The sequence below is a fragment of the Cucurbita moschata genome, unplaced genomic scaffold (genome assembly GCF_002738365.1).
Source record: "Cucurbita moschata cultivar Rifu unplaced genomic scaffold, Cmos_1.0 Cmo_Scf00023, whole genome shotgun sequence".
NCBI classification, from domain to species: domain Eukaryota; kingdom Viridiplantae; phylum Streptophyta; class Magnoliopsida; order Cucurbitales; family Cucurbitaceae; genus Cucurbita; species Cucurbita moschata.
In genome coordinates, this window is record NW_019268539.1 from 3,539,205 (window position 1) to 3,565,319 (window position 26,115).

The window sequence follows — 26,115 nt, forward strand, 5'->3', positions numbered from 1 at the left end:
TATAAAAAACAATTAACTAAATTAATAATGAGAATATTTTCTTTTTAATGATATTTGACGTTTTATTATTCTTTAATACTATAAATCAACAGTAATGTGACTAAATAAAAATATATCAAAACTAGAAAATTTTCAGTAACTCATCCCTAGTTCATCTTTCCATTTATGACCTAATTCCAAAATTAAGTTAAGAGAAATCCAACAAATATTATGTTGATTACATTTTAAAAGACTTTATCAAGGCTTATAATAATATATTATTTTAAATTTTAAATTTCTTTTAAAATAGTATATTTATAAAAAAAAAATTAAAAAAAAAAAAAACTAGAGAGTACGTTTAATTTATGAAGGCCAAAAATGAAACCTAATAAAAACAGTATATTATCATCAGAAAAGTGGATTAAGCAAAGCAAAGAGATTTTGAGTTCAGACGATGCAGAAGGGGCAATACTTACTTACAGCAACATAATTATTGGATGCAACGATCCCCATCCAAACTCTCAACAATGGCAGCCAATTTGCAATGAGCAATGAGCAACTCTGCAATCATCAAAGCGTCCAAATAAAAACAAATAAATAAATAATCAAACCTATCCACTGGACCTACCTCTTAACCTTAAGAGGAAAATACCATGTACTCTGATTTTCGTTCTTTTGGGTATTGGATTTATTTAACACATAGCTCGACATTTAAGACGTCTCTACAGAGATTATAAATTCGGATGAAAAAAATGGCACTTTCTATGTAGAAAGCCCAAGGGTTTGAAGTCCAAAAGTTAAATCAATCCAAACAGGTTGAAATTATAAAAGGATCAGAAATTGTGGAAGGAATAATTTGTCATGAGAACTGTGGTCGAGTTTTAAGGTTACCAATATTTTGCTGTAACGACGACTATATGTATATATATATATATAGCTTATTTCACCTACACTGTATTTTTCTGGGTCAAATCCAAACCCCATGAAAGTTGGTATGAAAATTAAGTAGCATAAAAACTAAATGGAAACAAATCTTGTTAGTTGAGGTACAAGGATATATATAAATATAACAAGCAGGGGAATGGAAGTTTACCAGGATATATATATATATATATATATATATATATATATATATATATATATATATGAGAGAGAGAGAGAGAGAGAGAGAGACATCAAATGAATTGCTTTAGAAACTCTGTTGCTACAAGCCTTCCCCGAGTGTTCACGGACATTTTAAGTTCACTAATCTCTTTATCAATATCCTGCAAAAAAGGAAAGAAAAAAATATATTATTCAAAAATTAGTTAAGCTATTACGACGCCCGCAGAAATGGGAAGTTTGTTTGAAAGGGTAAATTAGAGGAAGTTGGGTAGTAAGAAGAGAAGCAAATCAAGGAGATATTTCGGCAGTGTTAAAATTCTTGCCTCCATAAACTGTACAATAAAATCAATGAGCTTTTGCTTCTGCAGCTCCTCACAATGATAGTTTGTTATGAGAAAGCTAATGTCGTATCCCTGTAAAATGAAGCCATGAGGAAACAGAAAGATCAATTCTGAAAGACACTACATATGTTTGGCAAACAAGAATGGCAATCTGAAATATTATCTAGAGTGCAGTTAAAAAACAAACGATTTGGTAAGAAGTAGTTCATATTGGAAAAAAGAAGAGAGAAGAAGAAAGTAAATAATTCATTCAGAATCTTTGAAGCTTCACGACAAGCAATGCAGGGCTATAAAGGTTTAATACCACAAGATATATATGGATAGATCATTTTCAAGTACAAAATTATTTCTTACAACCATTTGAGTACAAGTTTCAATTTCTTACATTTGAACAATCTAATGCTTGTTGAGAAAAAAAAATCTCCAGAGAAAGCATGAGGGAAATGTACAAGATCAAGTAATCAGGTTATTTTTAGGCACCCTGAAACCGCGGCAACTAAAGTTAAGCAGACAAATAGTTTCTTGACATTATAGGTTAAGTTTTTTTACTATTCACTCTGAAAGTTAACTTCATGATTAGACACTATCAGTACCTGTACAGGTTTTCTTCTCAGCACCTGGAAAGCTTCTGCCCTCATTGACAGAAATCGTAGGAACTTTTTAGTGAGGATGTTCTCCAGTTCATCTGTCTGTTTAACCTGTGCACAAGGAGTTCACATAAAATAATTGTGAACAAGTTTGTGGTAATTTGTGATGATAATTGCAAAAATCAGCAGTGTTTCTTCAGGTATAATGGAAAAGATCGAAGGATGTAGCCTAATGGGCAGAAAGGGACTTATGGCCATATAATGCCTCAAATGCATCAAATTAAAATAAAAGGAATAAAATCACCTTGAGACTGATCCGGAGAGAGTTTATAGATGTCTCAATCAAACACTTCTCTGACTCATTTCTACATATTAAGATCTGCACGAGCAATATATTGAAGCGAGATCATTGGTGTCCATCAACATATCACAGTTAACAAAAAAAATAATAATAAGAAACCATTCCCCGACTACTCCCAACTCCCAAGGATATTCTTTTGCATTGACATGATTTTCCAATTAAAAGCAACAAAGGAAGGACAAATGTTTAACTAGAATAAAATAAACTGGCTGGCATGTTGCAGATGCAGATGAAATGTGTTCCCATGGGGAACATTGAAAAATTCCATCGCAGGAAACAGTTCTCAATAATGAGGCATAACGAAGCACGAAATGCTACGTAGACATAGGTTCTAATCTGAAAATCAAAGATGAAAAATAAGTGCTTAATGTTTCCAAAATGCTCATCATAATCATCATTAATAGCTACGTAGACATAGGAGTTGATTCCCACCCCCCCAACCACAGGCGCATGTTAACAAGCACGAAATGCTAAACCAGCTAAATTGTAAAAGGTGGAATGCTGAAACTTACAGGATTGAGAATAAGTTCTGAGCTGGTCCTGGAATGGGTAAAGATCAAGAAAATAAGAGCCGACATAAATTAGCAAATTTTCATAGTTGCATTCCACATAAAATTTAATTAGCATGGTGTAACGAAAAACTAATAAGATTTGGAGAATGAGTGTTTCTGAGAAGTCATTATAATTTATCTGCCTGCCAATTAGCATGGCAGGTATTATTTATGCAAGTCAGCAAGACATGTTCAACTAACCAATACATGCTGAGACATGGCTAAAGCCAACCAACAAGAACATGCTATTAAAGTCGAGCGACGACTGACAACAAAACTATGCAGTAACCAAATATGAATCTATATAATAGAATTATAGTCACAATGTTATAACTATGAATGTTGAAAAGCAAATGGCTATCAGACATCCCCAAGACTAAAAGCTTTCATAAAGTGATCCCAAGAATGGTCGCAATAGGTTCATGAATGAATCCATTAACTAGGCAATTCAGGTCTCCAGTGACTCAAAAACAAGGATATATCTGTAATAAATGCAAAATAAGGTTTTAGGATGAACTAGAAGACTTAACCATACTTTAGTTCAACCTCTGGCTTGTTGTGTCTTTCAACTTCTTGACAAGGAAAATTCTGTAATCAGTTGAAAAAGAAAAAAGTATGATAAATCAAACATCATACGCATGTGAAAGTGAATCAGACAAGGAGAGAGTTATATTAGATAGAAAGCAAATATCCATAGTGAAACAAACATTTTCAAAAAATTCCAGCGAGAAACACTGTACACAAATATAACTGGTCATGTGCACACTTCATTCACTCCCAACTCAATGTACTAAAAGAAAATACTTAATATTCACTACTCTTAACGCAGATACTGGTGACTTCAAAGGATATCCAAGTTCAGCCACTCAAGTCACCCGGCTGTCTATGAGGTTTCTCAAAAGAAAACATGTAAGCCGGAAGAAGAAACAACACTGGAGTTCAACGAATTCATTCTACTTCAATGAGAACTATAAATTTAGAGACGTAATATTACTATAAGCCTGCACTCTCTTGATCTATTATCACACATCAAACAGTTATCCAGTGAATATTTTCTCACCAAGTGCATTTTTGGATGGAACGGAACACCTACATGCGTATAGAAGTATTTTCGTTCGGACTTGCAATGAAAATATATTCACTTACAAGAAGCAATTACAAGCAAGGAGTTCAGTTAAACATCGCATTCTTCAAGTTAGTAAGGCAAATAGTCCGTAGGAAGAAAACTTTACAGAACCTAACAAGTTCGATTCCAAAAATAATATATCAAATTCCAAAAAATCACAACTCGAACGAAATTTAACCCAAATAACAGCGACAGGACAACGATAGAAATACCTGAAGGCACATAGCGGCCTCGAGAGTGTTCCGAATGCACGACAAATACAAGCGTAAAGCATTTGCCTGAGTTTACACATACAGACGGAAGATTAGGTAGAGAAAACAAAAACAAAAGATCAATCTCATTCAACAATTAAGTACTTAAACTAATCACACAATCAAAGCGGAAAACGCAGAATCAGGAGTCATCAAAGCAAAGCTTGCTTCCTCCTTAAGCCATCTCGATATCAATTAGAAATCCGAAAGACATTTCGTATCCAAAAGCGTCCGTGTAAATCAACATCAACAATTTCATTAAGAAAATGAGTTAAATCGGACAATGCTAAGTAAAACAAATGAACTTCATTCGCATCGATCTTCTTATTATTGAAGGAGCAGATTATCACAACTCAGATAAATAACTTCAAACGAAGCAAAGATCAACAAGGACGAGACATGTTTGTTACTAACCATTTCTGAGTTCCAGAGAGTGCTTTTCGGAGATCAAAATTCGCGCGCTGAAGTGATAACTCTGATGGAGAAAAATGTTTGGATCGTGTAATGAGCTTGTGAGAGTACAGATTTATTGATACGATGCGACCGAAACTCCAAAACTCCGACGCGGGAGAAAGCAAAAGAAAGCGAAGGAAAGAAGGCGAAGGAAAGAAGGCGAGAGAAAGAAAGACGCGAGAATTGATCAGAAGAAATGAAGTAATAAGGTTATAAAAGAACGGATCAAAAGGGGGAAATAATGAAAATAAAAAAGAAAAAATAAGTAAAAATCCGACCTGCCGGATTCGAACCAGCGACCTAAGGATTAAGCTGCGATCTACTACAGTCCTCCGCTCTACCAACTGAGCTAAGGTCGGATGTTGTTCCAAAACGGCTCTTTAATAATTATATCATAAATTAACTATAATTTGAAATTTGAAAAGGAAGAATACCAATGATTTCTATGATAAATTAATTAAGCGTACAAATTTTTTTTAAAAAAAACTCACAAGTTTGAACGAAAAAAATCCAAGTTACCTATTACATTTATTATTTTACTGAAAACAATTAAAAGAATTTCGTTCTCGAATATATATATAACTCATTTGTAGTTTACTAATAAATATTTCAATTTGGTTCGATCTTAATAAAATTATATATTGAGGTCTTTATGGATAAGTTATTAATGTGCCTTACATCAGAGGCATGAGTGATGGCCTATTGAAATTAAAGACTATTTAAGTTTCCGAATGATTTTATTCACTTCATCATATACTTTTTAAAACAGTTAGAAGATCTCACATTGGTTAAAGAGGAATGAAGCCGGGTTCCACATCGGTTGGAGAGGGGAACGAAGCATTCCAAGGGTATATAAACCTCTCCGTAGACGCATAAAATAACAAGTCAAAGCGGACAAAATAAAAGAAGAAAACGTGAATAGAAGTTGAAGCGAGGAAAATTGAATAAACAATGAGCCAAAGTTGTGCAACTACAAAAGGATCAATACCACAAGAATAACTACTACAAGTCAACACCTAATGAACAATCCTTTTATATATCCTGCCTCTATAAGTCATTCTTTCAACCAACATTTACATCCAGTGATTGACCAACGCTATAATCTTTTAGAATCAAACAGGAAATCCAAGCGCAAGAGCAACTACAGCATAGAAAAAAAAGAGATCAGATCGAAGGTTGTTTACGCAACTTGTTCGCAACGTACAGCAAATGACTGATGTTTGCTGGGGGATAGTGTTGAAGCAGTTTGAGATTGGCTGTAAAATCGCCAGCAAGTAGGCGTCGTCTAATGAGAATCAACATCGAGCAGCATATTCGGAGAAGTGTTTCCTGCAAATTGATTGAATATCAGGTCTAGCTCGATTTGCTACAATTGAAATGTTATACTGAGTATAGTAAATTGTGAGATCTCACATCGGTTTAGAGAGGAGATCGAAACATTTTTTATAAAGATGTGGAAACATCTCCCTAACAGACGCGTTTTAAAAACCTTGCGGAGAAACCTAAAGAGAACAATATCTACTAGCAGTAGGCTTAGGTTGTTACAAGAATTCTCCTACAATTTCGTGCACGTGTTTGCAACACACTCGTGCATTTATAGGTGCAACCTCTTACATAATATATGCACAAGCATTGTGTTAGCAATGGCTATAGTTTTTTCGTAACTACCACAAGGAAATCATCAACCGAATGAAGATTATCTAAAGACAAATAGCTATCCTAAGCGGACACATAGTTCAATGTGCCAAAATTTCTCATCCTGTATCGATGTCAGGTCATTCTTATACCACAGTTCTTTACTAAATGGTTCGTATTTTATACATGGATCTTGAGGGGATAACTTAAATCTAAAAGAAGAAAAGCTTACCAGAGGACCCTCAGGATCACTCAAAATTGTATCCCATATATGAAGGCTGTCTGCAAAATTGAACTCCTGGGTCAAGAGGAGAGTGATCCACCTAAATGCATAAAACTGGGGATTTACCTGTCATTTGACGAAACAGAGAAATGCAACAATAAGTAAATGTACTAAATAAAAGTATCAGGTACTATAGTTTTGAGTACTAAAAAAAAAAAGAGCTATTATAGTTTTAAGCTTCCTGCAGGGGACTTTAGTAGTACACATGGAAACTAGAGCCTACAAAATAAATGAGCAAGAATTTAAAGAGGTGATAAAAATTTGGAGAAGTAAATAGAAAGTGAGTGAATGGCTCTAAGAAAGTTAAAAGAACCCAAATGTTCAACAATCAAGAAGCAAAGAATATTCAAAGCTGAGGAAAATGATTAGAAAACTTTAACTTTAACAATTATGAAAATCTTAGTGCATTTAAGTTTTATGAATTCAAATTTGAATGCACTCTCCTGCTGAATTGTAATCTGAGAAAGTAAGTGCTCTAAGAGTGGTTGCGATAATCTATAGTGGAGATCTAGAGGATTAATCACGAAAAGAAATAAGCATTGAAATAGCCATATATAAAATTAAAATAATGAATAATTGAAGGCTCAAAACTATATCAAAAATTAAATTTTACCTTGGTTGTGATCTCAAGGTGACGCCAGAGCTCTTCATCATGCTCCTTCAGAAGTTGAGACAACTTTGTGATTGTGGCGCGAATTCCCACAACACTATTATCCAATTGCTGGCAGAAATGATCCCTAAATCCACTCAACAACTCAACAAAGCAAAAGAACGTGTCTGCTTCAGCAGATGCCTGAAATTTGAACAGTAAAAATCAATAAAGAAAAACCTAACAAAAAAGTTCATGCGGTCAGAAGTAGATTTATTCAAAAAAATTTGATTCTCATATCAACATTGTTGGAACAAAATAATATTTAACAGTTAAATGGCCATAATTATTGTTCCTTTAGAAGGAACAGTAATTTGTGTTGGGAAAAGAACTTCATGGTAATCAAATTGATTCCTCATGATCTTCCCAAAACAATTTCTCATTTAACTTCTGATAACAACATTGTCATTAAGAAAACGAATCCATTTAATACACGCCATTTCTTTCAAGGCTTCTTTCTGTGATATATGCACAAGATGACATTTTTTTGGTCGAGGTTATAATGTATTACCAATTGAGCTATGATTAGGTTCACTACCGAAATTTTTAGCAATCAAAATGTGTCCCAATAGCTATTCGGCAAAAGGACCAACTTATATAGGAGCACATTTCCAGGAATACAGAGCTAAAATCAGGGGGTTGGGGGATGGGGGTGTAAAGAAAAGTTACCGCATTATCCTCATCAGGATCACTTCTAAATACATAGAATAGAGGAGCTAAAATTTCATTCATCCCTTGAACATATCTAATTCCTGGATTCAACTTTGCAAATACAATTAAGATGTTTCTCAGAGCCTCCTGAAAGTACAAAGCACAATTAACATAAGATAATCGTCTTAACCTCTATAAAACTAACAACCCATGCCAATTATTTATGCCATAATCAAAGACTGGCCTGATTAGATTTTGCAAGTGATGAGTCCCCAGAGAAGAAGTGCATATCTGGATGAGTGCGCATCACATCTCGGTCAATCTGTTCTATAATCTCAGAGTCCTAACATGTATGTGATAAATTAGACTAGAATAACGTAATAACACATGTTCATACTGTTTTATCAATGTAAAACAGCGCAAACAGAAAAAATACGAATGAAACACAGAGACAGGTTATGACTGATATATTATTGAAGTAAATATAGAAATTTGGTGAGAGCACGACGTTCGTAAAATCAAGTATAAGCATATTTTTCCATAACAAGAAGATGTTTGATGATTTGTATCATGGCCAAGGTTCAGAAAAAGCAGGTCATCAAATAAGTACTACAAACTTATCAACACCAAAACATGTTTTCCAAATTGAATTCTCTAGTCTTGAGTTCCTTCTTCAATTCCATGTAAACTTATAAGGGTCCAGTTGCATAAACAGTTGACCTCTTCATGAGCTTGATTTTTCCCAATTAATAATATTTCTCATGAAATAATCCCTAGAAGAAAACTCATAGATGATGATCATATAAATGAAATACTCAAGTTCATCTGAAGAATCAAAATTTTTCATTATGGCATGATTATTCTAAAATCAACAAACACCATTCCATCCTCTAAGAGAAGAAGAAAAGATTTAGTTATTTAGTTTAGGGTTGGAATCAACACAACTACTTCAGCCCAAAGTTCATCATACATGTGAATGAAAATTTCATCGTACACTTGAAGGATTCTGATTGACAGAAGGTTACAGTTTACAGAATTATTTAGATGAAGAGTTCAATACAGAGAGGCCCAGTAATTTTATATAAACACTTTTGCTACGAGTACATTATTATAATCGATTTCTTAAGATTAGAACTGGGGATAAAATTGTATCCACAAGTTTAATAATAAAGGATACCTGGAAGTACTGATTCCAAATGCTGGTTTTCCCAAGACTCAAAGGATGTTCCTCTTGACTTATTTCTGACCTTGAGAGTGGACCTCTGTTCGTTTCATCATGCTCGTAACTTTTCGCTTTCTCCAACCTCCTTGAAATTTCTGACTGACTAGCCACAAAAACAGTAAGAATACTATGTTTGTACATACAAACAGACAGTACTGGTTGCAGCATATCATTTTTTGCTTCGTTTACCATATGGTAACAAATTTGAAGAAGAATCATGTCGATTAATTAGAATATGAATAAACCAACTGATAATGTGTGTATTTTGTGAAAGGAAAAGAGAAATGCCATATGATGTACCACTATACAGAATTGAATACTTTCTAAATTGGTGAGGACCCACAATAAAGTAGATAAAAAGGAAAAAGAGGTCACAAAATTAAGACAACGAGAATAAATTCTTGATTAAGAAATTGTCACTATCAATCTAGAAATCCAATTTTGGGAGAGGAAATGAAGAAAATTGGATGCAATTCTTTCATTTTCATTTCCAATTGGTCGACAAGACCTTTCTGTCCTCAAAGCTAAGTGATCAGCCCCTAAACCACGGACAACTAAATGAATCCCTCTACAAAATGTTAGAGACCAAAATGGAGAGTAAAAGTTCCACAATATGACTTACGGGATTCATCAAAAGCTCTTCTTTGAAATGCTTGTATTGAGACCTCTTTTTAGCCAACTCAGACGTCCAGAGCGCACGATCTGGTGGCAGATAACCCAATAGGAGCTGTGATCAATCAAACGAACCGATCACAATTTATTTTAGACTCTTCACGAAAAAACTAGATAAATTTGCTTCAGCAGATAATTTTGACGCACAATAAAACTATTGAATACATACTTTCCAGACGGTTGAACGAATTCCTGGACCATCCGGTATGCCCTGAGACGCAATTTTACGCAATTCACGCAGATTTATGACCTTCTTTGACAACTGCCATCCAAAAGATATGAAACAATCAACAACTAAACGAAATGAGAATAATGAACAATCCTAAACATGCAGAAGATCACACTAAAAAGCAAACCTCAACGAGAAGCTGTGCCTGGCGAGATACGTCCTCAGCAGAAGGACCTGAAGAAGTGTCATTATCGTCGTTGCTCACATTGTTATTAACCCTGGAGTCTCTAGTATCCGACTTGGGAGACTCTGTTCTAACGACGGTGCTCGCAGACGGAGGAGGAACCGGAACCGGAGGTTCAACGACGGGTTCCGGCGACGACGTGGTGGTGGCCGGCTCCGAAGTGTAGCGGTGGAGGCGATCGTCGTCAACAGGAGTGGAGGACCAGAGAGAGCTATTGAGCCAATCCGGCACACGTTTCTTCACCATATTTTGCTCCGTTGCGAACGAATTCACAACAAAATTACTGCAATAATTTGCGATGAATCGAATTCGACCGATTGAGATTGTCTTCAACCTCTCGCTTCGATTGCTAGGGCTCCGAGCTCAGATTTTTCCATTTTTCCTCTCCGATTTAATTATTCGTTAAACATCTTTTCTTGAGTTTGCCGTTGCCTCTCTGAAAAAAAGGGGACTCTGTGGACGAAAGTGGGAGAAGGTTCGGAAAAACTTGGGTAACCGAGGAACACAAGAAATTTCGCGACCGACAAATAATATAACGCCGCGTCATTATAATGAAAATTAAGGTTTTAAAATTATTCAACAAGGGTAACAAATAATTCACTCCTTTTAAAGGGTTTTCTTTTTTTTTTTTGTTGACAAAAATCTAATCCTAATGAATTATTAAACTTTTCAATTTTATATAATAAATTTATGTTTTATACCATTTCATTAAGGTTCAAAGATCTATGAATCTATTAAATACAAACTACCACTAGTAGATATTGTTCGTTTTCGTATTGTAAGTCTCACGGTTTTAAAACGTGTTTATTAGGGAGAGGTTTTCGATGTGGGATCTCCCAATTCACCTTCCATTGGGCCTAATGTCTTTGCTGGCATACCGCCCGACGTATTGCTCTGATACCATTTGTAACAGCATAAGCTCATTACTAGTAGATATTGTCCGCTTTGTCCTATTAAGTATCGCTATTAGTCTTAAGGTTTTAAAACGCACCTACTAAGGAGAGGTTTCAACACTTTTATAAGTAATGTTTCATTTCCCTCTTCAATCGATGTGAGATCTCAGATAAACAATTGGTAACTCAAGCAATCCAAATAAACGGCATAACCAAGTTGATCTGACAAAAAAAAAATGTCAACTTAACTCAATTCAACCCAACCTAACCTAACTCGATTTTTTTTTTTTTAACATAACCCAACTTTTTTTATGGTTTAGTTGGGATAGTCTGGATTGGTCATGTTATCGAGTTATATGAACACCTAGTGTTACAAAGATATTAAAATTGAGGATCTTTCATCCCGAGATCATATAAAATAATGGTTAATTTGGGGCCAAATGACTGTAAAATTTATGGGTCGTGAGAACCTCATTGGCTAAAACTATGAGAAGGTCTATTCGAACCACAAAGAATATTGAAGAACGATCGAGAATTGAGAACTAATAACGATTTGAGATGATTTGATCCAATTTTTTATTTTTTTTATTATATATTATTTTATTGTTCTAAAAATATATTGCTCTATATGATATTTAATTATTCAAGATTATTTCCAAATTTTGTTACCATAAATCACGTAATCAATCACCAAAAATATAGGATAATTAATGCAAAATTTGGAAATAATTTGTTTATTATTATTATTTTATTTTCATTTTCATTTTCATTTTCTAACACCAATGAACTAAAAGACTAATTTACCACAATAAATAGCTGACTCACTTTATTTTTACTTATATTAATTACCGAAAGTAAATAAAATAAAATTATTAAATCACAAAAATTTCATACCATTTTTTACCAATCAAATTATTACATTCCTTTTGGGGCTTCGAAATAAACTTCCCAAAATTAAAACATAATTTCAGCTCCTTTATAAGGGACCAGAAGCTTGGTTTTGGTCTTCAATGGAGGAACCAAAATTACAGAGAAAATCCATTCCGATGAAGAAAACTCTCGGCCGTCAAAAGATCGAAATCAAGAAGCTAGAGAAGAAGAGCAGCAAACAAGTGACGTTTTCGAAGCGCCGTGCCGGACTTTTCAAGAAGGCCGGCGAGCTTTCTGTGCTCTGCGGAGCAGAGGTTGCCATCATCGTCTTCTCTCCGAACGATAAGGTTTTTTGTTTCGGTCATCCGGATGTTGACGTGCTTTTGGATCGGTATTTGACCGGGAATTTGTCGCCGCCGAAGCCGGCGGAGAGTTACGTTCCTGTAGCGGAGTTTAATCGCGATTTCGCCGATTTAGTATTGGAGTTCGAAGCGGAGAAGAAGCGAGCGGAGGAATTGATTCAGGCGTCGGAGGAGTCGAGAAATAGCGGCGGATTTTGGTGGGAGGAGGCGGTGGAAGGGATGAGGTTGGAAGAATTGAAGGAGTTCCGATCGTCATTGATGGATTTGAGAGCTAAAGTGGCGGAGAAAGTCGAGAAATTGACGGCGGTTAGAATCGGAGGGCCTCTGTTGCCGGCGCTACCGCCACCGCCACCGACGCAGCCGATGACGCCGCCGTCGTTTCACCTCGCCGGGAACCACCATGTCGCGACGGGATTAGGATTTTTCTAGATTTTTTGAGTTATTTTTCTCTACATTTTATTTTCCTATAAACTGTTTATAGAGTGATCTATTTCGGAAAGTAAATCGCTGATGAATTTATTCACCGGAGCGACCGTAACTCCAAAACTCCGACGCCGGAGAAAGCAAAAGAATGGCGGAAATAATGAAAATAAAAACAAGAAAAAATCCGACCTGCCGGATTCGAACCAGCGACCTAAGGATTAATCTGTGCAATACTACAGTCCTCCGCTCTACCAACTGAGCTAAGGTCGGATGTTGACATTAAATGGCTCTTAAAAATATATTATTAACTAATTTAAATTTGAAAAGATATAAGACCTCAAAATTTACCGATGATTTTCATGATTATTTTTTGAAAAAATTATTAGTAAGCCTTGTTGTCATACATAACGTGCTAAAGCAAATAATATTTGTAGGTGGTAAGTTTGAACTGTTACAAATGGTATCAGAATCAGGCACCGAGCGGTATTGCCAGTGAGGACGTTGACCTCCAAAAAAGGTGGATTGTGAGATCCCCCGACCCCAAAAATTTGTTTGGACCAATTTACGATACCATATAAGATAAATGGTTGATTTTATTCATTCAAAAAAGTCAAAATAAAATAAGGACTAAAATACCCCTTTATTTGGTCGCATATTACAAAAGTAATGATGAGAAAATTCATAGCTTCCTTACACTGAGAACAACTCCATTTTCAGGCTCCATAACAAATGTGTAGACAGGGGAATGCTTGTAAGAAGGTGAAAGAGAAAACTCAAACCTTGACAAAACAAGGCTCAGTATCACTTTCACTTCGACCAATGCAAAATGTTGCCCGGCGCACACGTGCGGGCCGATCCCGAACGGCATGTAAGCATAAGGATTCTTGCAAGCGTTAAGGATGCCATTGCTGAACCTATTTGGATTGAATAAGTGTGCATCAGGTCCCCAAAGACGAGTGTCTTGGTGCATGATTGCAATCGGGATTTGAATGTTTATGCCTTTTGGAACCGTAATGTTTTTTAACTTTATGTCTTCTAATGTTTGTCTTGTGACAAGAGTTCCGGGTGGACAGAGCCTCAGTGTCTCATGTATCACCATTGTCAGCTGCAAACAACCATAAATTAGAATTGTAATTCAGAATTTTGACGTTAGTAGACAATCATAAGAGGAATACCGTCTTCATGTTCTTAACAGTATCTGCATCGACAGGTTGATCTCGACAATATTGAAGCACCTCCGAACGAACACGAGCTTGCCAATCCGGATGTGCTGCTAGTAACATCAAGCACCATGATGCTGTTATTGCCGTTGTCTCTTGACCAGCAAAGTATATATTTTTGCAGTTATCGACAATGAACTTGTCCTGAGTTATATTCAACGACTTGTCATCTTCGTTGAGATTTTTCGCACCCTCGAGAATCTTTTGCAACAAGTCTTGCTCGTGTGAATGGCTCTCGATTCTTTCATTCACCACTTTTAAAATTAATGACTCGATTTCCTTCTCTAACTTCCAAACTTCTCTATTTTTGTTTGTGGGGAGGTACCTATAAGATAAAAAGTTAATCGAACATCCGACCTTTCGATCGAGTATATATGTCTTAGCTAGTTGAGTTTCGATTTGACAAACATTCACAGTTCTTAAAATAAGAAGTCGTGATGCATATTACAAACTTGTACCTGTAACCTGGGATACCGATGCTCTCTTTGGCCATGATAACTTGAAGAGCTCTAATTTTTTGGAATATCTCTTTCCCTTTGGAATAATCGCTTCCAAAACAGGCCTTCGAGATAATATCGGAAGACATGGTTCGAAAATATCCATCGACGTTCATTTCTGATTGTCCTCCATCGTTCTCAACCTTTGCTTCCCATAATCTTAGCATGGAGTTCATGCATTCCACCATCAGACTTGTCATGCCCTGAAAATGCAAGATTTTCCCAAATTGAAAAAAAAATTTCCTTGTAGATGCGTTTAAAAGCTGATACATAACGAGCCAGAACGGACAATATTTACTAGCGATCGACTTAAACTATTACAAATGGTATCAGAGTTAGATACCGAGCAGTGTGCCCCCTCCTACCCCCTCCCACGTGCGCGCTCCTGCTTACCCCATCCTATGCTTAATACATGTCTTACCAACGCTCCATGCACCCTTACACACTCATCATTCCCACCAACATCTCCCAATACAAACACACCTATAAGTCAATGTTCATGCCCTCCAAAGCATGCGTGGCTAGCCAGAGGACATTGGGCCTCTAAGGGATGGAGTGTGAGATCCCACATTAGTTGAAGAAAGGAACGAACATAGATGCCTCTTCCATAGCATGAGTGGCTAGCCAGCAGCCTCTAAGGGATGGAGTGTGAGATCCCACGTTAGTTGAAGAAAGGAACGAACATAGATGCCTCTTCCATAGCATGAGTGGCTAGCCAGCAAGAACACTGGGCCTCTAAAGAGTGGGCTGTGAGATACCATATTGGTTGGAGAGGGGAACGAACATACATGCCCCTCCAAGACATGCATGGCTAGCCAACAAGGACGTCAGACCCCTAAGAGGTGGATTGTGAGATCCTACGTTAACTGGAGAGTGGAACAACATACTTGCCCCTCCAAGGCAGGTATGGCTAGCTAACGAGAACGCTGGCTCCAAATGGTGGATTGTGAGATCCTACATTGACGGGAGAGGGGAACAAACATACATGCCCCCTCCAAGGTATGTATGGTTAGCCAACGGGGACATTGGGTCCCTAAGAAATGGATTGTGAGATCCCACATTGGCTAAGGAGTGGAACGAACATACGTGGCCCTCCAAGACACTGAGGACGCTAGGCCCGTAACGAGCGGATGGCAAATTATACCTAAGTTGAAGCCAAGCTATTTTTTTTTTTTTTTTGTTGAATGGAAGATTTATAAGAATTCCCATCTTACCTCGACTTTATCATGGTAGAGTTGAGGAGCAATGATCTTCCTTTGGAGAACCCAAGTTGGGCCACTAGCTGACAAAATACCCAAGCCGAATAACGGCCCAAGATCCTTCCACAAGTAATCAGGCTTCCCCAAACTCAACGACGTCGACATACTGATTTCCTTCACCGTCTCTATCTCCGTCACACACAGCGTCTGAACCGTCCCGCTCGAAAACGCGAAATTCAGCCCTAAAATCCCCAAACACAATCAATCAACAAACAAATCAAACAAAAACCTTCCAAATTCAAAATCGATTACCGTATCGATTCCGCCACACCTCCAAATGCGGGAACGGGTTCGAAGCCCAACCATGCGTAACCGAATTAGCTTCCGTGCTCTTCTTCGCCGCCGAAGTTAGGGCTCCGATTTTCTTGATCTCAGAGACGTTTCCGATGAGGAATGACGGCGTAGGACCGCCGATTCCTTGTTTACGGAGCTTCGCTCTTAGTCTCTCCGGCTTCCATAAGAACGATTCGAGAAGGTGAAGAAAAATGAAGAAGAAAAGAAGCACCGCCAGAGAGAGTACCATCGCCGCCGCCGCCGCCATTGTTGGTCCTGGTTCGAGCTCTGATTTTGGGTTTTTAATTTCGATTTAGGTTCGAATTTGGCAAGCGCATGCATGTGTTACACTTAGAAATTGTTGAAACAGAATTTTTGGCTCTTTATTTTTATTATGTTTTGTCTTTTGTCCAGAATACGTTGTCACCATGATTATATGGAGAGTGAATAGATAAGAATGTTAATTCTGTTAATAAAATGGGATAAATTAATTAAAATATTCACAAAAAAAAAATATTTAAAAAACTTTCATAAATATTTAATTTAAAAAATATCTTTTAAATTTTTTTTTATTTAAAATTATCCATAAAATTTTTAAAATAGTGTTAGGGTAAGAAAAAATGACCTTTGTACACGGAAAAAAAAAATATTTAAGAGTAAAATACAAAATTAAATGATATTTTTATTAATTTAACCTACAAAAAAAAATGCTAATAATTTAATCTAAATTTTTTTTTAAAATTAAATTAGGTTGAATTGAACCCATTTAAATTTTTTAAAAAAAATATATATATGCGTATTTATTTTATTTTTTAATTATTTATTCTTCAATCTCGCCTTATTTTTCATTTTTTATTCGGATTATTTTGTTGGGAGATCGGATTTTTTTAAATCATGTTTTTATTTTTTTTAAAATGGTTCTTCCCAAAAACTTCTATACATTTTAAAATATAATTTTTATTATAAAAATGTAAACAAAAAAAAATTCAATTTAGTTTTATATATTTGTAAGAAACTGTAAATAAATTAGTGCAAATAAATTATAATTAGCTGAAATAAAATGAGGGATAATTTGTAAAAACTTAAAAATGTAATTGTAAAACGAAGTATATTAATTGTTTCTATTATCGTATATTTTTTAAAAATTAAAATTGGATGATTTTTTTTTTTTTTTATGGGTTAAACTAGGTCTGATATTTAAGTCAAATACGAAATAATAAATTGTAGTAAATTAGGGTCGACCAAAATAGGTTAAACTAGGTCCCCTAAAATCATCTTGGATTGGAAGCGCATTTAGAACATACCCAAAGGAAAAACAGGTCGCTTAAGGCTCGATCTTTCGATAGGTGGCCATTTGGGCTTCAAACCCTTGGTTTGGTCTTCCCACGACCTAATAAGACCGTGGATTAAGTAGGTTGCCCTAATTGGCCTCGGGTCCACTCAAGCTCGAGACTACTTCACTCCCAAACCTCTCTCTCTAGCTTAATCCGACAAAAAAAAATGAACTCACGAACCAAACCAAATTTTCAATTTTCTAAATCTCAACCCAACCCAATTTAGAAAAAAAAATCTAACTAAACCCAGGCTTGTAAGGTCATTGAAATTGAGGATTTTTCATCTCCATATCGTGATATCATACAAGATAATGGTTGATTTTTTTCATTTAGAAAAGTCAACAATAAACTAAGCTTACTTTTCAAAAGACTAAAATACCCCTACATAGAAATAAATTAATTTTTACCTCCGAACTAAACCTACTATAAGGACTAAAATATCCTAAATAAAAACAAATTAATTTTTACCTTTACGAGAATTAAGCTTACCATTTGAAAATATAAAGACTAAAATACCCCTACATCGAAATAAACTAAGCTTTTACTTACCATTTGAAAATATAAAGACTAAAATATCCGGAGAACTACATATTTGAAAATATAAGGACTAAAATACACTTACATACAAATAAACTAATTTTTACGTACATGAGAACTATATTCGAAAATATAAAGACTAAAATACCCCTTTATTTCATCCCATATTCCAAAAGTAACGAAGAGAAAGTTCATAGCTTCCTTACATTGAGAAGGACTCCATTTTCAGGCTCCATAACCAATGTGAAGGCAGGGGAATGCTTGTAAGAAGGTGAAAGAGTAAACTCAAACCTTGATAGAACAAGGCTCACTATCACTTTCAGTTCGACCATTGCAAAGTGTTGCCCGGCACACACGTGCGGGCCGATCCCGAACGGCAGGTAAGCATAAGGATTCTTGCAAGCGTTAAGGATGCCATTGCTGAACCTATTTGGATTGAATAAGTGCGCATCAGGTCCCCAGAGATGAGCGTCTTGGTGTAGGATTAAGATTGGGATTTGAACGTTTACGCCTTTCGGAACCGTAACGTTTTTGAATCTTATGTCTTCTAATGTTTGTCTTGTGACAAGAAGTACGGGTGGAAAGAGCCTTAGTGTCTCATGTATCACCATTGTCAGCTGCAAACAACCGTAAATTAGAATTGTAATTTAGAGTTTTGACGTTAGTAGACAATCATAGGAGGAATACCGTCTTCATGTTCTTAACAGTATCTGCATCGATAGGCCGATCTCGACAACATTGAAGCACCTCCGAACGAACACGAGCTTGCCAATCCGGATGTGCTGCTAGTAACATCAAGCACCATGATGCTGTTATGGCCGTCGTCTCTTGACCAGCAAAGTATATATTTTTGCAGTTATCGACAATGAACTTGTCTCGAGTTATTTTCAACGACTTGTCATCTTCGTTGAGACTTTTCGCACTCTCGAGAATCTTTTGCAACAAGTCTTGCTCGTGTGAACGGCTCTCGATTCGTTCATTTACCACTTTTAAAATTGATGACTTGATTTCCTTCTCTAACTTCCGAACTTCTCTATTTTTTTTGGTGGGGAAGTACCTGTAAGAAGAAAAGTTAATCGAACAGTTGACCTTTCAATCGAGTATATATGTCTTAACTAGTTGAGCTCCGATTTGACACATTCACAGTTCTTAAAACAAATGCATATTACGAACTAGTACCTCAAACCTGGGATACCGACGCTTTCTTTGGACATGATAACTTGAAGAGCTCTAATTTTTTGGAATATCTCTTTCCCTTTGGAATAATCGCTTCCAAAACAGGCCTTCGAGATAATATCGGAAGACATGGTTCGAAAATATCCATCAACGTTTATTTCGGATTGTCCTCCATCATTCTCAACCTTTGCTTCCCATAGTCTTACCATGGAGTTCGTGCATTCCACCATCAGACTTGTCATGCCCTGGAAATTCAAGATTTTCCCAAATTGAGTAAAACATTCCCATTAACAGCCCCCAACACAAACACACCTATAAGTTCATGTACACGCCATTGAATACACCATTGAATACATGCCCCCTAAAAAAAGCATGCATAGCTAACCAAGGACATCAGGTCTTTAAGGGGGATTGTGAGATCCCACATCGATTGGAGATGGGAATGAACATACATGCCCTCTCCAAGGCATCCATGGCTAGCCAACGAGGACGCTAGGCCCCTAAGAGATGGATTATGAGATCCCACGTTGGTTGGAGAGGGGAACGAACATACATGCCCCCTCTAAGGCATGTATGGCTAGCCAACGAGAACGCTGGGTCTCTAAGAGATGGATTGTGAGATCCATATCGGTTGGAGAGGGGAACGAACATACATGAACGCTGGGTCTCTAAGAGATGGATTGTGAGATCCATATCGGTTGGAGAGGGGAACGAACATACATGCCCCCTGGGTCTCTAAGAGATGGATTGTGAGATCCATATCGGTTGGAGAGGGGAACGAACATACATGCCCCCTCTAAGGCATGTATGGCTAGCCAACGAGAACGCTGGGTCTCTAAGAGATGGATTGTGAGATCCATATCGGTTGGAGAGGGGAACGAACATACATGAACGCTGGGTCTCTAAGAGATGGATTGTGAGATCCATATCGGTTGGAGAGGGGAACGAACATACATGCCCCCTGGGTCTCTAAGAGATGGATTGTGAGATCCATATCGGTTGGAGAGGGGAACGAACATACATGCCCCTCCAAGGCATGCATGGCTAGCCAATGAAGACGCTGACCCAAGGGGTAGATCGTGAGATCCCACCTGAGCTGAGGAGGGGAACGAACATACATGCCCCTCCAAGGCATGCATGACTAGCCAATGAGGACGCTGGTTCCAAGGGGTAGATTGTGAGATCCCACCTTGGCTGAGAAGGGGAACGAACATACATGCCCCCTCCAAGGCATACATGGCTAGCCAACGAGGACGCTGGGTCCCTAAGAGATGGATTGTGAGATCTCATATCGGTTGGAGAAGGAAACAAACTTAGATGCCCCTCCAAGGCATGCATGGCTAGCCAATGAGAACGCTGGCCTCAAGGAGTAGATGGTGTGATTCCACCTTAGCTGAGAAGGGGAACGAACATACATGCCGCTCCAAGTCATGCGTAGCTGGAGAAGACTAGGCCCTAAGGAGTGGATGGCAAATTATACCAAGTTGAAGCCAAGTTATTTTTGTTGAATGGAAGATTTATTAGAATTCCCATTATACCTTGACTTTATCATGGTAGAGTTGAGGAGCAATGATCTTCCTTTGAAAAACCCAAGTTGGGCCACTAGCTGACAAAATACCCAAGCCCAATAACGGCCCAAGATCCTTCCGCAAGTGATCAGGCTTCCCCAAACTCAACGACGTCGACGTACTGATTTCCTTCACCATCTCCATCTCCGTTACGCACAGTGTCTGAATCGTCCCGCTCGAGAACGCGAAGTTCAGCCCTAAAATCTCCAAACAGAATCAAACAACAAACAAATCAAACAAAAACCTTCCAGATTCTAAATCGATTACCGTATCGATTCCGCCACTGCTCCAAATGCGGGAACAGGTTCGAAGCCCAACCATGCGTAATCGAATTAGCTTCCGTGTTCTTCGCCGCCGAAGTTAGCGCTCGGATTTTCTTGATTTCAGGGACGTTTCCGATGAGGAATGACGGCGAAGGACCGCCGATTCCTTGCTTACGGAGCTTCGCTCTTAGCCTTTCCGGCTTCCATAATAAGGATTCGAGAAGGTGAAAAAAAATGAAGAAGAAAAGAAGCACCGCCAGAGAGAGTACCATCGCCGCCGCCGCCGCCATTAGAGAGAGACCTGGTTCGAGCTCTGATTTTGGATCTTTAAATGTCCAATGAACTCCGAATTTGGCAAGCCGGCGCATGGGTTACACTTCGAAATTGTTAAAACAGAATTTTGGCTCTTTGTTTTAATTGTGTTTTGTCTTTTTTGTCAAGAATACGTCGTCGTAGTAATTATATAGAGATTGAATGGATAAGAATGTTAATTCTTTTAATAAAATTGAATAAATTCATACAAAATATATTTACAAATTTTTTATAAATATTTTATTTAAAAAATAACCATAAAATAAAAAAAATAAAAATAAAAAGTGTTAGTGCTCTTTACTTAAAATAAAATTTAAAAAAATTACTGACAAAATACAAAGTTTAAGAGTATTTTTAAATAAAATGTAAAATTAAATGATATTTTAGCGTTTATAAATTTTAATTGACTAAAGTTTTCTACTTAATTTAAGATTGCTATTGTATAAATATAATAAACATTTAATTTTTATTATACAATGTAAACACAAAATATATATATATATATATATAATTTAATGTAATACCAAAGTAATTTCTTAAAGAAAAAACAAATTTGATTACTATATATATATATATATATATATAATTTAATGTAGTACCAAATTTCTTAAAAAAAAACAAATTTTATTACTGTCGATTAATTTAGTTTGATATATAAATAATAATATTTATAAGAAACTGTAAAGTTTATTGTTTTGGACTCCAACTTCATGAATTTTGGGCCTGTGGGCTTAGTAGTCCAAACATCATGAATTGTGGGCCTGTGGGCTTATTAGTCCAAATAAATTACTTAGAGGGATAATTTGTAAAAAGTTAAAAATGTAATTTTAAAACAGTATATTAATTGTTTCTATTATCAATATATTTTTTAAAAATTAAAATTGGATGATTTTACTTCTTTATGTAACTTTTATAGGTTTATGGAATATCTCATCTGACCTTTCCCATAAATAATTAAAACTAATTGTGGATGACGAAAGTTTTTAGACGAATCATTAACGCTCACTATTGTTGTTTGTCACCTAAACTTTGATACTTAAGTCAAATACGGAACAATAAATTGCAGCAAACTAGGGTTGATCAAAATAGGTTAAACTAGGTCCTCTAAGATTATCTTCGATGGGAAGCGGATTTAGAACATACCCAATGGAAAAACATGTCGCTTAAGGCTTGACCTTTCGATAGGTGACCGTTTGGGCTTCAAGCCCTTAGTTTGGTCTTCCCACAACCTAATTAGACCGTAGATTAAGTGGGTTGTCCTAATTGGTCTTGGGTGCATTTAAACTCGAGACTGCTTCACTCTCAAGCCTCTCTCTATAGCTTCCTTTTTCAAATTCATCTCTAACAATTTTATTAGATATAAGTTTAATAAAATTTGTGGCCTGGCTCCCAAAATTTGTCTAGACCAATCAAAAATTTCGTGTTGGTTAAACCAACCTAACATAATACTCTATTTCGGAGTTGGGTTAGGTTGTCCGTGGTCTTTTTTTAATTATTTAAAAAGTTTTATTTATCCAATTATCGCTAATTATTATAAATGTTAAATATTCTTAATATTTTTAAAAGTAGGTTAAGTTAGATTGTAACCCTATTTTTAAGGTTAACCCGACCAAAAAATGTCAACTCACGAACCAACCAAACCAAGTTTTCGATTTTCTAAATCTCAACACAAACCAACTTAGAAAAAAAAAATCTAACTCAACTCAGGCCGATAAAGACATTGAAATTGAGGATCTTTCATCCCGATATGATATAAAATAATGATTGATTTTATTCATTTAGAGAAGTCAACAATAAATTAAGCTTACATATTTGACTTTTTATTTGGTCACATATTCCAAAAGTAATGAAGAGAAAATTCATAGCTTCCTTACATTGAGAAGGACTCCATTTTCAGGCTCCATAACCAATGTGTAGGCAGGGGAATGCTTGTAAGAAGGCGAAAGAGTAAACTCAAACCTTGATAGAACAAGGCTCACTATCACTTTCACTTCGACCATTGCAAAATGTTGCCCGGCACACACATGCGGGCCGATCCCGAATGGCAGGTAAGCATAAGGATTCTTGCAAGCGTTAAGGATGCCATTGTTGAACCTATTTGGATTGAATAAGTGCGCATCAGGTCCCCAGAGAAGAGCGTCTTGATGCAGGATTGAGATCGGGATTTGAATGTTTATGCCTTTCGGAACCGTAATGTTGCTTGTCTTGTGACAAGAGGTCCCGCTGGAAAGAGCCTCAGTGTCTCATGTATCACCATTGTCAGCTACAAACAACCATAAATTAGAATTGTAATTTAGAGTTTTGACGTTAGTAGGCCATCATAGGAGGAATACCGTCTTCATGTTCTTAACGGTATCTGCATCGATTGGCCGATCTTGACAACATTGAAGCACCTCCGAACGAACACGAGCTTGCCAATTTGGATGTGTTGCTAGTAACATCAAGCACCATGATGTTGTTATTGTCGTTGTCTCTTGACCAGCAAAGTATATATTTTTGCAGTTATCGACAATGAACTTGTCCCGAGTTATATTCAACGAGTTGTCATCTTCGTTGAGACTTTTCGCACCCTCGAGAATCTTCTGCAACAAGACTTGCTCGTGCGAACAACTCTCGATTCGTTCATTTACCACTTTTAAAACTAATGACTCGATTTCCTTTACTTACTTACGTCTCTATTGTTTTTGGTGGGGACGTACCTGTAAGATGAAAAGTTAGTTAAACATCTGATCTTTCGATCGAGTATATATGTCTTAGCTAGTTGAGCTTCAATTTGACAAACATCCATAGAAGCTGTGATGCATATTAAGAACTTGTATCTCAAACCTGGGATACCAATGTTTTCTTTGGACATAATAACTTGAAGAGCTCTAATTCTTTGGAATATCTCTTTCCCTTTGGAATAATTGCTTCCGAAATAGGCCTTCGAGATAACATCAAACGACAAGCTCTAAAATATTCATCGACGTTGATTTCCGATTGTCCTCCATCATTTTCAACCTTTGCTTCCCATAATCTTAGCATGGAGTTCGTGCATTTCACCATCAGACTTGACACCAAGCCTCTAAGGGTGGATTTTGAGAACCTACATCGGTTAGAGAGGGGAACGAACATACATGCCCCTCCAAGAGGGGCGTGGCTAGCCAGCGAGAACACTAGGCCCCTAAGGAGTGGATCGCAAATTAACCAGCCAAGCAATTTTTGTCGAATGGAAGATTTATAAGAATTCCCATTATACCTTAGACTTTATCATGGTAGAGTTGAGGAGCAATGATCTTCCTTTGAAAGACCCAAGTTGGGCCACTTGCTGACAAAATACCCAAGCCCAATAACGGCCCACGATCCTTCCACAAGTGATCAGGCTTCCCCAAACTCAACGACGTCGACGTACTGATTTCCTTCACCATCTCTATTTCCGTTACGCACAGCGTCTGAATCGTCCCACTCGAAAACACGAAATTCAGCCCTAAAATCCTAAACAGAATCAGTCAACAAACAAATCAAACAAAAACCTTCGAAATTCAAAATCGATTACCGTATCGATTCCGTCACTGCTCCAAATGCGGGAACGGATTCGAAGCCCAACCATGCGCAATCGAATGAGCTTCCGTGTTCTTCGCCGCCGAAGTTAGGGCTCCGATTTTCTTGATTTCAGAGACGTTTCCGATGAGGAAAGACGGCGAAGGACCGCCGATTCCTTGTCTACGGAGCTTCGCTCTTAGTCTCTCCGGCTTCCATAAGAACGATTCGAGAAGGTGAAGAAAAATGAAGAAGAAAAGAAGCGCCACCAGAGAGAGTAGCATCGTCGCCGCCATTGTTGGACCTGGTTCGAGCTCTGATTTTGGCTCTTTAAATTTCGAATGAGCTCCGAATTTGGCAAGCGGGCGCAATAATTATATGGAGAGTGAATGACTTTACTAATAAATAGATATAATAAACTTACCAAATGTTTTGTTTTAATTTTTATTTTATTTTAGGTAACTTTCTCTAACATTTCCCATAAATAATTATAACTAATTTTCGATGAACAATAATGAAAGAGTTTTAAGACGAATATTAACGCGCAGTATTATTGTTTGCCACATAAACTCTGCTTCAAATACGAAACAATCTAACCTAGCAAGCTAGGGTTGGCCAAAATAGGTCAAACCAAGTTCCCTAAGATCATCTTGGATTGGAAGTGCATTTAGAACATGCCCAATAGAAAAACAGGTCGACTTAGGCTCGACCTCTTTGATAGGTGGCCATTTGGGCTTCAAGCCCTTGGTTTGATCTTACAAACCAGACTGTGGATAATTAGAATGTGACCAATGAAAAAACAGGCCGCCTCAAGCTCGACCTCTTTGGGCTTCAAGCACTTGTTTGATCTTACCGATCTAACCAAACAGTGGATAATTAGAATGTGTCCAATGGCATTTAGAACGTGCCCAATGGAAAAACAGATCGCCTCAGGCTCAACCTCTTCGATGGGTGGCCATTTGGGCTTCAAGCCCTTGGTTTGATCTTATCAATCTAACCAGACCATGGATAATTAAAATGTGCCCAATGGAAAAACAGGTCGCCTCAGGCTTGATCTCTTACGTGGTCATTTAGGCTTCAAGCCCTTGGTTTAATCTTACCAATCTAATCAGACCGTGGATTACGTAGGTTGACTAAAAGATATTGATTGCCCTAGTTGGCCTTGGGGGGTCCACTCGAGCTCGAGACTGCTTCACTCTCAAGCCTTCGTGTGACTTATTTTTTTCAAATTCATCCTTAACAAAATTGTTAGATATAAAATTAAAATTTTAAATGGGTATAAAAATATTTAAAATATAAATAATAATAATAATTTTTTAAAAAAATATAAT

General features: G+C 36.9%; 5 protein-coding genes, 2 non-coding genes and 1 pseudogene across 9 annotated transcripts; 1 reads left to right on the plus strand and 7 right to left on the minus strand.

Annotated features, from left to right (window-relative positions):
- Window positions 1-317: 317 nt before the first annotated feature.
- Window positions 318-4,946, minus strand: LOC111459934 (actin-related protein 2/3 complex subunit 4). 3 transcript variants are annotated; one of them, XR_002713356.1, is made up of 10 exons: window positions 4,715-4,946; window positions 4,262-4,327; window positions 3,459-3,511; window positions 2,885-2,912; window positions 2,316-2,390; window positions 2,018-2,122; window positions 1,407-1,496; window positions 1,127-1,244; window positions 1,073-1,095; window positions 318-540 (listed from the first exon to the last, which is right to left on the minus strand). XR_002713356.1 is itself a non-coding variant. In XM_023102983.1 (10 exons), the coding sequence occupies exons 1-8, from the start codon at window positions 4,715-4,717 to the stop codon at window positions 1,155-1,157; spliced, it is 510 nt and encodes a 169-aa protein (XP_022958751.1). In that variant the 5' UTR covers window positions 4,718-4,945; the 3' UTR covers window positions 318-540; window positions 1,073-1,086; window positions 1,133-1,154. The 3 variants fall into 3 exon arrangements, 2 of the variants coding, with proteins under 2 accessions (XP_022958751.1, XP_022958752.1); XM_023102983.1 differs by having other exon boundaries at window positions 1,073-1,086; window positions 1,133-1,244; window positions 4,715-4,945; XM_023102984.1 differs by lacking the exon at window positions 1,073-1,095 and having other exon boundaries at window positions 318-545; window positions 1,118-1,244.
- Window positions 4,947-5,025: 79 nt separating this feature from the next.
- TRNAY-GUA lies at window positions 5,026-5,112 on the minus strand. Its single transcript is given in 2 exon segments — window positions 5,026-5,061; window positions 5,076-5,112. It is a non-coding gene; the product is annotated as a tRNA-Tyr (tRNA).
- Window positions 5,113-5,672: 560 nt separating this feature from the next.
- On the minus strand, window positions 5,673-10,743 carry LOC111459933 (TBC1 domain family member 13-like). Its single transcript, XM_023102982.1, has 9 exons — window positions 10,222-10,743; window positions 10,035-10,127; window positions 9,816-9,920; window positions 9,149-9,292; window positions 8,216-8,314; window positions 7,990-8,118; window positions 7,285-7,464; window positions 6,621-6,737; window positions 5,673-6,082 (listed from the first exon to the last, which is right to left on the minus strand). Exons 1-9 carry the CDS (start codon window positions 10,522-10,524, stop codon window positions 5,918-5,920), a joined length of 1,335 nt encoding a protein of 444 aa, XP_022958750.1. The 5' UTR covers window positions 10,525-10,743; the 3' UTR covers window positions 5,673-5,917.
- A 1,431-nt stretch (window positions 10,744-12,174) lies between these two features.
- LOC111460353 (agamous-like MADS-box protein AGL62) lies at window positions 12,175-12,926 on the plus strand. Its single transcript, XM_023103588.1, has one exon. It carries the CDS (start codon window positions 12,182-12,184, stop codon window positions 12,830-12,832), a length of 651 nt encoding a protein of 216 aa, XP_022959356.1. The 5' UTR covers window positions 12,175-12,181; the 3' UTR covers window positions 12,833-12,926.
- An 83-nt stretch (window positions 12,927-13,009) lies between these two features.
- On the minus strand, window positions 13,010-13,096 carry TRNAY-GUA. Its single transcript is given in 2 exon segments — window positions 13,010-13,045; window positions 13,060-13,096. It is a non-coding gene; the product is annotated as a tRNA-Tyr (tRNA).
- A 394-nt stretch (window positions 13,097-13,490) lies between these two features.
- LOC111460459 (cytochrome P450 714C2-like) lies at window positions 13,491-16,359 on the minus strand. Its single transcript, XM_023103730.1, has 5 exons — window positions 16,055-16,359; window positions 15,758-15,984; window positions 14,505-14,746; window positions 14,002-14,371; window positions 13,491-13,931 (listed from the first exon to the last, which is right to left on the minus strand). The coding sequence occupies exons 1-5, from the start codon at window positions 16,341-16,343 to the stop codon at window positions 13,506-13,508; spliced, it is 1,554 nt and encodes a 517-aa protein (XP_022959498.1). The 5' UTR covers window positions 16,344-16,359; the 3' UTR covers window positions 13,491-13,505.
- Window positions 16,360-18,014: 1,655 nt separating this feature from the next.
- On the minus strand, window positions 18,015-25,101 carry LOC111460461 (annotated as a pseudogene).
- On the minus strand, window positions 18,068-21,296 carry LOC111460460 (cytochrome P450 714C2-like). The gene is made up of 5 exons (XM_023103731.1): window positions 20,958-21,296; window positions 20,661-20,887; window positions 19,126-19,367; window positions 18,634-19,003; window positions 18,068-18,563 (listed from the first exon to the last, which is right to left on the minus strand). Exons 1-5 carry the CDS (start codon window positions 21,241-21,243, stop codon window positions 18,138-18,140), a joined length of 1,551 nt encoding a protein of 516 aa, XP_022959499.1. The 5' UTR covers window positions 21,244-21,296; the 3' UTR covers window positions 18,068-18,137.
- Window positions 25,102-26,115: the final 1,014 nt, after the last annotated feature.

What these genes read in the sequence shown, in the direction of transcription:
- LOC111459934 (XM_023102984.1), bottom strand. An exon ending in AAGCCAGAGGTTGAACTAAA is followed by an intron (nt 2,913 to 3,458) that starts GTATGGTTAAGT and finishes TACCCATTCCAG; the next exon opens with GACCAGCTCAGAACTTATTC. An exon ending in CAGAACTTATTCTCAATCCT is followed by an intron (nt 2,391 to 2,884) that starts GTAAGTTTCAGC and finishes TTGCTCGTGCAG; the next exon opens with ATCTTAATATGTAGAAATGA.
- LOC111459933 (XM_023102982.1), bottom strand. Translation starts at nt 10,524, where the DNA reads ATGGTGAAGAAACGTGTGCCGGATTGGCTCAATAGCTCTCTCTGGTCC. An exon ending in TTCGTTCAACCGTCTGGAAA is followed by an intron (nt 9,921 to 10,034) that starts GTATGTATTCAA and finishes GATTGATCACAG; the next exon opens with CTCCTATTGGGTTATCTGCC. An exon ending in AAGAGCTTTTGATGAATCCC is followed by an intron (nt 9,293 to 9,815) that starts GTAAGTCATATT and finishes GTGGCTAGTCAG; the next exon opens with TCAGAAATTTCAAGGAGGTT.
- LOC111460353 (XM_023103588.1), top strand. Translation starts at nt 12,182, where the DNA reads ATGGAGGAACCAAAATTACAGAGAAAATCCATTCCGATGAAGAAAACT.
- LOC111460459 (XM_023103730.1), bottom strand. Translation starts at nt 16,343, where the DNA reads ATGGCGGCGGCGGCGGCGATGGTACTCTCTCTGGCGGTGCTTCTTTTC. An exon ending in TCTACCATGATAAAGTCGAG is followed by an intron (nt 14,747 to 15,757) that starts GTAAGATGGGAA and finishes TTGCATTTTCAG; the next exon opens with GGCATGACAAGTCTGATGGT. An exon ending in CTGTTAAGAACATGAAGACG is followed by an intron (nt 13,932 to 14,001) that starts GTATTCCTCTTA and finishes GGTTGTTTGCAG; the next exon opens with CTGACAATGGTGATACATGA.
- LOC111460460 (XM_023103731.1), bottom strand. Translation starts at nt 21,243, where the DNA reads ATGGCGGCGGCGGCGGCGATGGTACTCTCTCTGGCGGTGCTTCTTTTC. An exon ending in GCAGTGGCGGAATCGATACG is followed by an intron (nt 20,888 to 20,957) that starts GTAATCGATTTA and finishes TGGAGATTTTAG; the next exon opens with GGCTGAACTTCGCGTTCTCG. An exon ending in GTCGGTATCCCAGGTTTGAG is followed by an intron (nt 19,004 to 19,125) that starts GTACTAGTTCGT and finishes TTCTTCTTACAG; the next exon opens with GTACTTCCCCACCAAAAAAA.